This window comes from Chaetodon trifascialis, chromosome 6 (assembly GCF_039877785.1).
Source record: "Chaetodon trifascialis isolate fChaTrf1 chromosome 6, fChaTrf1.hap1, whole genome shotgun sequence".
Taxonomy (NCBI): Eukaryota; Metazoa; Chordata; class Actinopteri; order Chaetodontiformes; family Chaetodontidae; genus Chaetodon; species Chaetodon trifascialis.
This window is the reverse complement of record NC_092061.1, coordinates 9,489,296-9,504,376: the sequence shown is the minus strand read 5'-3', so window position 1 is coordinate 9,504,376 and position 15,081 is coordinate 9,489,296. Positions and strand designations below refer to the sequence as shown.

The window sequence follows — 15,081 nt, the reverse complement described above, 5'->3', positions numbered from 1 at the left end:
TTCCACAACATGAATAGGAACAACACAAAACAAAATATTTGTAAGAGGGTGACAGGGAGTGTGGCTACAGATATGTATAAAAACACCTGCTCCATTATATATCCAACAATCTAAAAATAAATATCTTATGAGTTAAATGCAACTGGTCAAAATCAGGACATTTGCTCCATCCTAAAACAGATCTGGAGTAGCATATGATGACATTATTTGAATTATAGTCTTGGAGTTGCGACAATGTCAGTTTCTGCTGTATGGCAAGAAAAGAAAAAAGAAAACTGAAAAGAGTAACTCAAACATAAGTTACACATTCAGGCTCATCTTATCCCCTCATGAATGTAAAATAGTTTCCAACTAAATCCACATAAGACACTGAAGTTTGCGCCTATAATAAAGCAGCAAAACTTTGCATTGCTGACCTGTTTTATCTTCCTACCTAATTGTCATTGAGTGCACAGGTCTCCCTCTAAATGCTCTGCCTGGGGCATGTGGAACTTTCATTTAATCAATCTGATGGAGGGCTGAAAAACGAAAAGTTTCTGAAAGAAATGATCTGAATTTCAATTATGTTATTGCCTTTCACGAATATTTAAAGCAAAAGTCAATAGAGAGTGACAACAGGGAGCCTAATGTTTCGGAAAGGAAGAGAAGAACCGATGAACAAAAATGTTAATGGATGAAATAATACTGATTAATACACTGTCAACACAATCAGAACAGTGCATTAATAAGAACTGAAAAGAAAACAAAAACATGAACAGATTAAACATTTTAATAAGAACACTTAAGTAAAAAAAAAAAAAAAAAAAGATTTTCAAAACTAGGACTTTGAGTAACATTAATAATGCATTGTCACAGATATGTCACAGGTACACAATAAAAACAGCTTTTATACGAGGGGTGTGTGTGTGCGTCTACTACCACACAATCTAAAGTCAATTCAAGTCATCTTAAACAATGACCAAGAATAAGTTTTTGTTAACCAAAACAGGGGAGTCATCAATCTTTATTACAAATCATCAAGAACCATAACCAGTTGACAGTACAACAAATCATCTAATACTGTAAATGCTCAAGCTGCAGGTTTGAAAACCTGCACAAATAGAATAAGAATCTTAAACATTATATTTGCTGTTCTTTATTAGAAACCAGCACCACCAGAATAACCTTTGAGTTTCATCAGGTAAGGTTCAGAGACAGACAGGAGGAGAAACCAGACATGTGATGTCCGCTGGCCTTAACACAGTTTTGGCTCAATATGATTTAACATTTCTGACACATTCTTGGTTCTGCAGTGATGCCGTCTGTTCACTTTCAGTTCTAACAATAATAATGTAAATAGAAAAAAAAAATTGATTGCCTCAGTGTGTTTGTTTTCCCATTTTTCTTGTGCTGACGGAACACAAAGTTCGACTGCCGAATGTGTTTCTATGTCTAAACGTCGAACAAAAAATCCCTTTTCTCAAATAACTGAAAGCAAAAAACAGCTCCGATGTGCAGTTTGCTGTGTCGGCCTGTCAGAGCCCTTTACCTGCTAATGAAACATGATAATGACAGAACATTTCCTGTGCCGATGATTGACCTTCTGTGTTAAAAGTGTAGAGCAATACTTCAGTTGATATGCATTGCCATTACAATGGAATGACGAAGAGTACAAACTTCTAAAACTCTATTTTATTTTAGAACAGTAACATGAAGGGATGCACCGATACAGATAAAATGTAATTATTGGACAAAATTCCCTTTATCGGGGGTTACATATGGCATGTGGAAAACCAAACCAACACAAAGAAGAAATGCTGATCCCTGTAAGAAATATGAGTCATAGTTCAAATATTTTATCCAGTGACAACAAAGTAATGGTGGCGCTTTAAATTGTTCAGTCACAGTAATGGATGGAATCAATACTCAGTTTTGGGTAAAAGTTTAGCATCCAGAATCTCTATCATGAGTGAAAAATGGGCATCGGTGCATCCCCAGTACCACAAATTCATTATAACTCACTGCAGCGTTTCCTTCCCTGCAGAAAGCTCCAGAAGGAATCGACTCGTCTTGTAGTACCTCTGGAATGAATCAATGCTGTCTGGGCTTACATTAAGAATTAATGGCATTCTCCAACACACACACCAATAAAGACAAACACACACACTATTCAGAGGGCAGGTTTATGCTTTTAAATAAATGAAATGAGGTGATTTTGGTCAGTAACGTGCATCTGTCTTTCGATACGGTGACACTGTAGCATCTAACTTCGAGTGGTGGCTGATGTATGTGTCTGGGTTCATATGTAGAGGTGTCTGTGTGTGTGGTACATATATATCTTTGTGTGTGTGTGCGTACGTAGAACTGTGTGTGTGAATTTGTCTTCCCTCCCCTAAACAGCCAAAGTCAGCCCAGACAGACATTATTTTCACATTACTGAGTGAGCTTCTTTTTTTTCCTTTGACGTATATTTACAGGCAGAAAACCAGGGCCTTTCCTACTGTATGTTCACTTTCCATCTGTTTATCGTTAACACTGGAAAGAGAGGAGGAAGAGGAGCCAAAATAAAAATGCACACAGACTTATTCAGAGATTCACAGGCTGAGTGGCTCCTGTTTTAAGCTATGCTTCCTACACTGGCAACAAAAAAGAAGGTTCAATTATTTTGGCATCGATGCTTTGGTCACAAAATACCGACACTTTTATTCTTTTGTTTGTTTTCACTTTTGTTTTCATTTGCTTGTTTGTTCTTGACATAAGTCCCAGTCATTTTACACCCTGACCACATGTGTGTGTCCCAGTACAGAAAAAAGGTAGGTTTGTTGTAGTCCTGCCATCGCACCTCCGATGCAGTCCCTTTAAGAGGCACAGATTCTCTTATAAATTATGTTACTGTGAATGAGTGGGCAGGGGGGTTTGAAAAGGAGGGGTGCCCCCTGTGCCCCCACATCCCCCCCACACTCCCTTTACGCCCAGTGAGTACGTCCCGTCACCCCTTTTGCGAGCACGTTCTGCAGCACAGTTGCTGCAGCACTTTCCTCTGGCAAAGATTGTTCTTTTTAACGAGCACGCAGAAACTGCCTTCCGCCCAAGATTCTTCATTTGCTTTCCACAGACCAGGAAGAAGAAATACAGGGGGGGTTGGGGGGGGGGGGGGGGGGACACGCACACACAGACACAAATACATGTGGAAACACACACAGGGCAGAACCATTAGAAATGGTTGAATGGCAGGCAGAGCCATGTGATTGGTCAGGAGAGGTTCAGATGACAGGAAGAGTTTTTTGATCCAATCACAGGTGATGTTCATCGAGGTGGAAAATGATTGTAGTCCAGTGGAGTGATTGGATCCATGTCAGGAGAGAGGGAAAACAGATTTGAGAGAAAAAACAGAGAGAGAGAGAGAGAGAGAGAGAGAGAGAGAGAAGAGAGAAAACAAACATCACACAATTAGCAAATTGAAGATATCTGAAATTCACAACTTGATGTCATTTTACATCACAGAAGGCTTAAAGTGGACCACCAGTCTGTAAAAACAGTGAGCCAGTTCTTTCATTTAATAACAGCAATTGAATGTACTGGTCACTTTAGAGCTGCCAATCAAAGTTTCACCTATATGAAACCCGTTATCTTTGATTTTTGAAGGTTGGAGGCAGACTGAGTGTGCACTTTAAGCAAAGTATTCATCATCAACAGAAAGGTCACGCAGACATTTTTCTCTTCAGAGCTTTATCTCATCACAAGCTGAGAGACTTTTTCAGCCATGGGTTCATTTTGACTAGAAGGTCACGGCAGGAGCGGCAAATCACAGGCTGCAGTTGAAGCCTCATAATCAGACTGTCAACTCAGCAGGTTAGTGAGAAAGAGGAATATTTACACTAAAAGATCCATAAGTCAAACATGCACAATGCAGACAAGACTACACCGTAAAACACGGCAAACAGAGAATTAATGGTGTGAGTGAAGACGCAAGAGCAATGAGAAACTTGATAAAGAATAAGATAAGGAGTAAGCAGATGATTCAAGAAACCTTTCAGACTATGCAGCGTGATAAAGTACAATAAGAACAAGCGAGTGAGTGAGTTTATGTTAGAAAAGGCGACAAGAATGTTTGAGTGTTCAATTCCGGAGAGATTTTCTATTAATAATATGCAAAACATGAATGAGACCTTTTCATAAGGAGCACAAAAGGCAAAAGCAAGGACAGAGCACCTTCCTGCTTTGAAGCTTCAACACTGAGCAGTTTGATTCAAGAATTTAGTACAAAGCTCAAAAAAAAAAAAAAAAAAAAAAGAAGGCCACAGTTGAATCCCCAGCTTTTACTTCATAAAGTTACCTTGTGCATTAATTTTTAACCTTTGGGACATGGCACAATTTAATGCATCTTTATCCCAAAATAGTGTCATAGAGAGTTGAGACGTGAATTTGCACCTCTGAGGCCTTTGGCGCTTTGATTCACTTTGACAGAATTTGTATACTTTTGCATTCAATATTTTGCAAAACCACTATTGTGTTCTTTTCCTGCTGAGACGCTGTCCAATTCAGTGGCCTAGCTGGTCTAATTCTTTACTGAAATTTCACTGCAGATCATACTAGTAAACATTTTGAGTCTTGCCTGTAAGAGGTGAAGCCACAAGTATGAAATAAACAAGGTGAGGCCATCTTTGAAGATAAGAAAGCTGACAACTCACCATCTTTGCAGATGGTGCTGACCACGCAGGCTCCTGCCTCCAGATTGTAACCACTGACACAGCTGCTGCAGTTCCTTTCACCGGGCCCCAGGCACTCGTAGCAGCTATGGTCACACCTGTCGATGGTTGTATGAGGAATTAGATACTAGTCGTTGCAGGGCTATGCTGTGCTCACAATCACGGAGGTGGGGAGCATATGCTTTGCTTCACCTTAAAGCATACCCTACTTTAACATCTATTTTACTCTACATGTGAAAATAATTTAGAAAATGAGCATCACACTGTATTGAAGAAGACCTGAAGTGATTGAGACCATAAAGTCATTAAGAAAATGTTTAGTGAAGTCACAAATCATGTAAGAAGTCGGGTCCTTTTCTCATAAGTTTACATACAATCGGACCTCTTTTTGCAACCTGTGGAGTTGCCCCCTGCTGGTCATTACAAGGAATGCAGGTATACGGCACTCCCGCTTTCAGACCTGGAAGAAAACATCTGAAATAATTGTCTAGGAGCTCAGAGCCAAAAGGAGGCAACGAGAAACCCGTCATCACATTTACAATGCTGCCAGTGTGAAAATGGGGCAAAACCTTTGTCAGAAATGATCCAACCAGTAGGGAGCTAATCAAGTAAGCCAAAGGGTCAAATGAGCATTAAATAATTTAAGGTTGGAGACAAAGACAGCAGGAAGGCAAGCGCACCTGAAGGAACAATAAGAAAAGCAGACGTGATGACAAGTAGTCATCATACTGTCATCAAACATAGGAAGGATAGGAATCCTCCCCTTTCTCCTCAACCAGGTTAACATCAGAGTGAGGCAACAGACCTATTTGTTGAACTGCACAGTTTTCAGACTGAAACAATGACTGCACCAAAGGGCAGTTCTGAAAGGCTTGTTAAAACAGTGTTGAAAGAGTGAGGAGGCACCAGTCTCATGCTTTTACAGTAAACAAGTGCCAGCAAAGCCCTTTATTGTAGCTTCTCTGCTTACATTTATTGTTACAATGACTGTTTGTAATTTTGTTTATCCAAAGCAAAATTACTTCCTTCCTTTTTTTTTATTCCAAGTTCCAAATACGGGTGTAGTGCAACAAAACTTCTGTTTTATGGGGCATGTCGGTGTCTGAATGGTCTGCTGGCCACTTTCTCAGGATGTTCAGACAGAAATGCAATGACACATTAACCAAAAAGGCAGCTGCTAGAATACTTCTTCACTTTAAATAGTCCAAAATCAATTAAAAGATGTATGGAAAAAATGGGCACAGCTCCAGTGGTCTGAGTGAGGCTACATGCTCTCTGTGCATGTGTGATGTACATTAATTTGTGCAGAATTAACACTGGTCTATGCGCTGCCTTGACGCTTATTCCTGTAAATCCAGTGTTCTCTGATTTTGGCGAAACAGAAACTCCATGTTCTCTCATGTGCACACAGAAGCAACTAACCCACTATTGAGTTGTGGAGGTAAGGAGATAAAAACAAGTGCAATGTGCAGCCAGCCAATGTGCAGTATGTTAAGGAAAGCAGCCGCTGAGCTTGGTTCGCCTGGTTTTATGGATCACACTGTTTATCCTGATGTAACATTAATTCCATGCAAGTTTCAGATTTTACTATGGATTTGCTTGATTTCACTTGCTAAAGCTCTTGATGTCTCTCTTTATCCCTGCACACTGGAGATCCAAATGTTTTTCACTTTTTCACTGTGGTGTCAAGGTGCTGGCAGGTGTGCTGACTCACTTCTTACAGGACCTCTGCACCTGCCCGTTGTCTGAGGTCTGCTCTGACAGGTAGTAGCCCGTGCTGCATGTTGACACGCACCGCCAGTCCTCAAGTAAGTAGCCATCTGCACACTTAGTGCACGCCTCTATTCCTGTGCCTGAACAACACACAGACACACACTTCAGGAATGTTTTAGAGAATTACAAATCAGACAATAAACAACAAATACACTGACATGTATAATAAATGTAATTCTAATAGTGTTTGCACCAGTTTGTTGTTAAACTCTTATGGCTTCCTACCTGCGCAGGTGGCACAGGCCCGATGACAGGGCTCACAATTCCTTCTGTGGCCATTGTAATAAGTCCCTGGGTCGCAGGTCATCTGACACTTGTTTCCTTGAAGACTGGAAGGAAAAACAGAGAAGGCTGCTCATTCATGTCTTCATAGCAAATAGCAGGGAAAGGGTAGGTAAAAATCTTGTTTAATTAGTGGCATAAAATCCATGAGTGAAAGCATTCTGATCCAACCTGTTTGTGCATATCAGTTAAAGTTTGCCTGTTAAAAGCAAGCTGCTACTGAGCATTTGTCTTAGAAATTTCTTTCCGAGCAAATATTTAGGAAGAATGGAAAAAACAAGTGCAGCACCAGTGACATTGGGTCAGTGTACACATCGGTGACTGGCCTTTAGCCTTTGGATTTTCACAGACATACGGGAATGTGGCGTCTTCTAGATTCAAGTGTAGTCAAAGGGAATTTGTTGTTCTGACCAATTTATACAAGCGATTTTGCAAGTATCAGATGTAGGAGTTGAGGTCTGTTAGGAAGTAGGTTTGGAGGTTATAGAGTCAGTCTGTGCAGTCACACTGAGGACAGGTTGGTGAGCTTGCTGTGTTAAGCTGAAAAACAGCTGGTCTGTGTTAGCTAACGTTTCCCAGAAACGATCTCGTCTGGTCCTCTCTTCCTCAGCGGCTCCTAACCGACCATGAATGGTGAACTGAATGAAAGAGGGGAGACTCTGTGTGTGTGTGTGTGTGTGTGTGTGTGTGTGTGTGTGTGTGTGTGTGTGTGTGTGTGTGAGAGAGAGAGAGAGAGAGAGAGACAGAGAGAGAGAGAGAGAGAGAGAGAGAGAGAGAGAGAGAGAGAGAGAGAGAGAGAGAGAGAGAGAGAGAGAGCATGTGTCTTGCTGTGGTCTCACTGTTGTTCAGAGGAAATTATGGCTTACAAGTGTCCCCACCTCCACCTTTGGCTATACTGAACACTTAAAGCCAGGTTCAAGACCTCAATATGTTTTAAACGCCTCACAAGTGTTTCCTTCATGACCTATCAGGAATTTCAGCACTTTGAAACACCCTAACCTCTGTCATGTCAAGTGTCGTTGGGGCGGTTTGAAGAGGCTGCTGTGGAAGTGGCCAGAAAATGAACTGGAACATGTCTGCACGGATACCTAAATGGTTTAGATCAGAGGTTCTTCAAAGTAAGGATCACAGCCCAAAATGGGCTTAAGATCCACTTCTTGTGGGTTTCCACATGACACGAGTATATGTGGGCTTTAATAAGCCTGGGTCACAGGGTGAAACTCTGTTTACTCAATTTGGTTCCCAAGTGGGAAACAGTTGGGAAGCCCTGGTTTCACTGGTTCATGCTGCGAACCCAAACCACAGCGTAACACAATGTGCTGGTCTAAATTAGTAACACAGTATTCCTGCAGCATTTGAGTGGATGAACACAAAAGGATTTATCCTGAAACCACAACACTGACATTCAAGCTAAATTGGTGCAAAAACACAAAACCTGAACTATTTGACAGAGGACTGACTGTAATGGTAGACCCACATATGAACAAGCTGTAATAAATACCAGCATGTCTGGTAGCAGAAGTCTCACAATTATATTAATGTTGTTGAAAACTTTTCCATGCACAAAGGCCCACAGTCACATCGAGGCCACATTACTAACATCTTTCAATATAAAGGATTAATGGCAAAGTAAACTATATATTTAGATGATTGGTATCACCAAACTGTTCATCTACACGGGGAACATTAAGGGCGGCTGTGGCTCAGGAGGCATCGGCGAATGAGAACCACATTGTAAAAGTGCTTTGAACATTAAGGCCGGGGCATGCTCAAAACAAACTTGCTCATACATTTAAAGACAAGCGTGTCTTTAGCTGTTCTGAAGAGGCACACATGGAGGTGGAATGAAAAGCTCACAGTAAAAAAAAAAAAGAAAACGGGTGAAATGCAAACACATTCTGACATCTATCTTTCCTTTAAGACATTCAAAGTGTTGCATTTGTTTGTACACACAAAAGTGCCGACTAGTTGTGTAAAGAATAAATAAACAGAGCTTGAGAGAGAAGTTCAAACCCGGTTTACTTCCTCACCTCCACACAGTCGGCCAATCGCTGCATGAATGTCGGATTGTCGGTTTCGGAAAGTTACAGAAGTTGTCGGACAAACCCCCCTCATTTAGAATGTCACAGGGGTGTGAGGGGAGGAGGTTTCAGACGCTGTTCAACCGTCCAACATGCACTTCCTTTTAAACACACTGACGCCTTTTGAGTTACAGAGGTTAAGGAGTTGAAAGGGAGCCCCATGCAACTTTGATGATTAAGAGGAAATTCATTTTAATGTGTGCGCTGCAACTCTAACTATGCCGTTACTGTGGTAAAAATTTAAACACTGCAAGTTATAAAGCGTATAATCACAAGTTAGGCGGCAACAGGCACAGCAAGACTGAAATCACTTGCTGCTGAAACAGAAAAATTCCCAATTCTTTAACTGGTTAGGCATTGCTCAACATGGTGGCCAGCTTACCTCATCCCAGGTTTACATTCTGTGCAGATATTGGAGGTCGTGCACCTCTTACAGTTCTCTGGACATCTCCTGCAAATGTTGGAATCTGAAAAATAAAAGGGAGAGCCAGTCACACACAGTGGCTAATAGGAACCAGAAGTCTAGCTGCATTCGAAATGAAGAAAGGGAGCAGAGGAGGAAGACAACGGTGAAGAGGAGAAGAAAGGACAGAGTGAGTGAGGAAGATCGGCATGAAAAGTGGGGGAGGAAAGGAGAGAGAGAATAAGGAGAAGAAGGTGCAGATGAACAAAACAGGACAAAAGGCAGCAGGAAGAGATGGCAAGAGAGGAGGGGGAAGAACTGAAATGTCAAAAGGCTAAAGCTGCGGGGATGAAAAAGAAGATTGTAGTGTTGGTGAGGGAGGATAGGAATGTAGATGAATATTTCAAAAGGCAGACTAAAGGCAATGACACGCTTTGACGCGATGCACATGGACACTTCTGCCTTCAGCAGCGACGAGGATGGCCAAAAAGATATGAGAATAACATGTTTTATTATTCCTGGGAAACCATAGAGTAGACTATGACTATTAATCAAAACTGTTATTTGTACATTTCCGAAAACACAGCTTACGTATGACACAACCTTTATGGTTTTGTTTGGGAAGTCATATGGTCAGAGCTAAGAGGAGGAGACTGAGAGTAAGGGAGGACTGTTGGTTAGATTTTCAGGAATCTGAAAATCATTACAGGGTGGATGCAGGATATGGACAGGTCATGGACAGATTCCCATGAAAAGAAAATGCCTCTCAAGTGTTACTTTTCCATTTCAGCTCAGAGCTGGAGGTCAAAATTAGTGCTGAAATGATGAACCACTTTTAGCTCTGGGAAATTGTGATGGGCATGTTTACCACTTTCTTGTACATTGATGATAAATCTTTCAATCAAAAACTAATAGAGATCGCAATCCTGGTTGAAATTTATTTCATGGGTCTGTGAGACTGTAAGAAAAGAGCTACTTTTAAATACATCTGTCAGCGCCTCATCACAAGAGTCTCACAGCGAGACACAAAACACATACACACACACCTGTATCTGATTTAGGATCGCATACAAAAGTTGCCCAAATTAGAATTGAAAAGATCAGATTTCTACATGATTTGTGCCGTTCAGACTGTCGTGAGTGGCCAAATGGAAGTCATTGCTATATTGACATGTATGATTCTAGTGAATAATTTCCTGACAGAGAGCTATGCTAATGCTGATGCTAAACATCTGCAAAACCAATCAGCTTATGATGGATTACAATGCTTCAAATACTGATGTTACTGCAAAGAAGCTACAATTTGTAAAACATGTATGTTTCATACAGTCGCCGCAGTTTCAAGGTGGACGATTCACGATCTGACCAAATGTGAAATATGGCCACGATCTCCCCTTCTGTTCCTGAGGTACGCTGTTGAATAATGGCCAGAAAAGTGTTTCTGCAGAACATCATGATGTCACAGAGAAGTTGACCTTTGACCTTTTCTATATAAGATGTCAACACTTCATAATTTGATCCTATTAGAGAAATCATAATTAGCAGAATAATTAGGGTAGGAATTATTGAGCTATGGCCAAAAATGAGTTTTGTGAGGTCACAGTGACCTTTGACCACCAAAGTCTAATCAGTTCATCCTTGAGTCCAAGTGAACGCTTGTGCCAAATATGAAGGAATTCCCTCAGGGGGTTCCAGAGATATCACTTTCATGAGAATGGGACGAACTACAACCCAAAAACACAATTCCTCAGGGCATTACTATCATCAGCACTGAGGCATAAAAAAGTTATCTCACCCAGTAATTAAATCATTACATGAATGTGTCCATGTGCTAATAAAGGCAGGAATTCACCTCGGCCTGCCATCTGACTGACAAAAAGAAAAAAGACTCTCGATAGCTCATTTAACACAACACAATACTCTGCAGTGCCAACATTTCAAAAGAAAAAAGTATCCACCGCATCTTGGCCTGTTGAAATGTTATGACTGAACTTGGATCAGATCACATCAGATCTGCTGCCAGAGACTCTCAGAGCTGCCAGGACTTACACTGTCTTGGCTGCAAACCAATCTATAGACATAATTATAAGATATACATAGATTCAGTCTCTCATTCCTGCTTTACTTTCATCCAGGCTGGCATGCATCTTGAACATAAGACGAACCAGTAAGTATAGACATACAGTACACACTGTGTGTTAACACTACAGCACCACTGTGTTTATTCGAAACCATTGATCAGCAACAAAGAAAACATGCTTACTTCTCGTAAACATAGTCCATAGAAAATCCTCCTGCTTTATTTTATGAGTTACTCCATGTTACACTGATGTAAAAATCTGCTTACTTGCACAAACTTTGCAGCCCTGTTCAATCCAACTAGGACACAACGGCATCATGGTGAGGTAGTGAATGAAAGCAGCTTTGGTGATGGGCACTACCTTCCTCATTGAGGGTGATAAATTTAGCTATTCCTTAATGTTAGGAACTTCACTTTGAGCATTTGATCAACAGGCAGCAAAGTGACAATGAACTTGGAAAGACAGCTCACTGACCCTGTGTGGCCTTTTGCTGTGGCATCCCCAGTTAAGTTATGTTTGAATGTCATTTGTTTAACTAAAAGAAAACAGATGCAAAGGACAAAGCACTATTGAAGTCAGAAGAAGCTTATAAAACATCCTTTAGCTGGGACAGAGGAACGCTGAAAGAAAACCAAGAGTTTGCAAACAAATTCTTGACTGCATGGTGTGCAGACTCATTAGTGAAAGCTTGCACATTATGGAGCCAGTTTGGCCAGCAGTGAAACGTACCATGGTCGAGGTAGAAGCTGTCGGCACAGTTGGCGACGCACGTGTTGGAGCCTTCGTTGAGGTGGAAACCAGTCCTGCATGTGGTGCACTGGTCGCTACGGCTGCCAACGCAGGTCTCACACAACGAGGAGCACTTCTTGCAGCGCTTCCTATCGTCACGGAAAAAGCCACTGGGGCACTCTGACACACACATCCTGGACAGAGAGGTGATTGAAGGGAGAGAAAAGAGGGACCAGGGTTGAAAGACGGCATCATAAATGGCAAAGGTGGAACACAAAGAAGGGACAATTCGTATTTCTTAGACATATTCAGGTTGTAGAACAACATAATAAAGACAAATCGACCTCGCTGTGCCATGATTAACAACCTCTGCAGTCCAGTATAATGTTAACAGGCTCAAAATGTAAAACACATGTCTGACAAAAACAAACGCCTTTTGTAAGAGTATTATTGGAATGATATATTGTGTGCAATTGTAAATACAAGGGCAAGTAAAATACAGTTTTATGGGACTAAAGCAGTTTTTCATAATCACCCATTGTAAATATAAACTTATTTTTCATGCATCAATAGCATGTAATGAGTTGGGACAAAAAAAAAGGGACCAAGCGTGTGCGTGCGGGCGCTATATGGTGAACAGGTGCAACATCTGTTGGATAATTTCCCAGCCCCCCGTCACCCCCTCATTTCACCCTGAGGCTCCCTTCCTAAGGTGAAATAGCCCTCCAAAGCCCTCAAGAGCACAAAATACACACACACACGCACACACTCCTTCTGCCTTTTTCCCACATTTCAGAGTTTTCTGCCAAGAAACACATATTGCACGTGTGAAACACATAATCTACACATGCACATACACACTGTCATGCACTTGTCCTTCAATTTCAAAATCGTTCTCTGCTACGCTGTAACAATGCTTAACCAATAATGATAAGAAAAATGCTATGATGTAACGACTAAACCAAGGACACCACTGAAGGCGAGAAAAAATTTAAATTGCATTTTCCTCCCGACCACACTGTCAGTGCAAGCAGATGTCATTGATTGAAACAGTGCAGACACGAAATTGTGGTAAAAAGCAATTCAAATGAGAAGGTTTTCTTTGCCAACATGTCTTGTTGTGTATTTTTGGCCATCATTCCTATCACTTACGATTATGCTCTTACAACCAAATTCATTACTAAGATCTGGGGAGGTAGCCACAGCAAGGGGAAAAAAAGCAATCAGACAAACACAGGGGTTGAAAAGAAACCTGAATTTTAGCCACATTATCAAAGTCACTATTGGCGCAGGCCAGACCAGAAGTGAGCAGTTTTCAGAAAACGGCTTTGAGACGATCATGTAGAGAATCTCTGGGACAGACTTTTAAAAAAAAATAAATAAATAAATTACAAATTGAAAATTGGTAACATGAATAGAAATGTTTTTAATTTTCAAGTTCCTTCAAAAATTGTTTTATGACCTGAATATTTTTAAAATTGTATACCCCTGTATACAATGTACACATACACAAAGAAATGCTACCTTCAAAGTTTCAAAGACCCACACACACCTTTTAGTGAGTCTAGACCATCAAACACATATGTAGGGATGTAATTATCTGAACATTAAACACCACCGCCATCCCTCCTCCTTCCTCCCACCACTCCCCCAATCTTCATTCATCAATTGCTCCCTGTGGTGGCAGAAAAGGGCAGCACACCTCTAAAGTGGGCTAATGATAAGGCAGCGCCTAAGCTTGCACATTCTCATGCACCTGCATTGGTTTGTCTTTTATTAGTGCAGAGACCCGCCGACACAAAGGCAATTACAACAGACTTTGATCCTAATGGGATCCTAAGGGCACACACAAATGTGCACGCACACATGCAAATTCAGTCTCACACACACACACACACACACTTTAAACAGAACGAAGGACAAGAGACTGAATGTGATACGGCTGACAGGAAACAGCATCTCTGTTATCAGGCTGACAAGCTGAAATGAATCAGGACACCACCTGCACTGTTTCTTAACTGTATGTAACCTGTGACCTCCAATGGTAGAGCGAGTTATAGCACTGACGAGTGCATCAAAGCAGTTTCAGAACAAAAATTGAAGATATGAAATATTACAACAAGCTCGAGATTAAGCCATGTAGTCGTGACAATGAAAACAGACCATTAAACAACAAGGTACTGGACATTAACTCTGTGCCTTTCAAGCTGTGGCTCCTACAGGGCAAAGCTTTACAAAGCAGCTCAAGACCCTCCTCTCATATTTTTATATTGTGTCTCAATTTTGTTGTGAGGCACTTTGTGACGTCTGTTCTAGGAAGGTGTTACAGTTTACACTGAAAGTACATTTGAGCATCTGACACCTGCATGACTGAAACATACTGTGTGAATCTTAATGTTCACGCATGCTTCTTAAAAACGGTAAAACATGAGGAAGTTCAAAATAAAGGTGTGGAATTAATTGTAAGAGAACTGGTAATTAGGCTCAGATTTATAGTGCGACAAATGTTCCCAAATCTCTGCCAGAATGCTGATTATTAAATTATTTTACACAAACCTTTCTTTGAGGCCTTACAACATGATTGAAACGCTGCCTTGAGCTGATTAAATTCAGTTATCAGTGGATCGGTATGCACCCACATTCACTTTACCTTCGTAAATCTTTCTGATTGAGATCCCCTCAGCTAATATTGATCCCTCTCTTTATTTGTCTGTCTCTGGACTCCCTGAGGACTTCACACTCTTTAACACAATCAGATGTGGTTGAAATCACATACGAGCCAGGCGTAGCTTCATATATCTTTAGCTTTGTAGCTCAGATGGCTACAAACAACAAACAAATTGGCTCTGGTGGAGTCCACAGAGAAATTACTTTCACATCTTCTTGCACACTTTGAGAATCTATAAACTGTCTATAAAATGGAGAAAAGTGAGTCAGACTGAGTGAAATTATCAAGTCCAAGTAATGATCCCGAATGTAATTATACCACCTATATTTTGCTATCCATAAAAATAGGTACAATAGGTGAAAAATAAAACTTAATT

At 40.9% G+C, this 15,081-nt stretch overlaps 1 protein-coding gene across 2 annotated transcripts in view; it reads right to left on the bottom strand.

The window, feature by feature from the left end:
* Positions 1-753: 753 nt before the first annotated feature.
* Positions 754-15,081, bottom strand: part of pcsk5b (proprotein convertase subtilisin/kexin type 5b) — a 55,721-nt gene continuing 41,393 nt past the window's right edge. Inside the window, exons 16-21 of one of the 2 annotated variants that reach the window (XM_070963725.1) lie at positions 12,038-12,231; positions 9,207-9,291; positions 6,687-6,790; positions 6,403-6,541; positions 4,671-4,786; positions 754-3,084 (exon numbers count right to left, since the gene is read on the bottom strand). In XM_070963725.1, coding sequence (XP_070819826.1) covers positions 2,969-3,084; positions 4,671-4,786; positions 6,403-6,541; positions 6,687-6,790; positions 9,207-9,291; positions 12,038-12,231 — 754 coding nt within the window. In that variant the 3' untranslated portion in view covers positions 754-2,968. The remainder of the gene's footprint in view (positions 3,085-4,670; positions 4,787-6,402; positions 6,542-6,686; positions 6,791-9,206; positions 9,292-12,037; positions 12,232-15,081) is intronic. The other variant, XM_070963726.1, reaches the window with a different exon arrangement.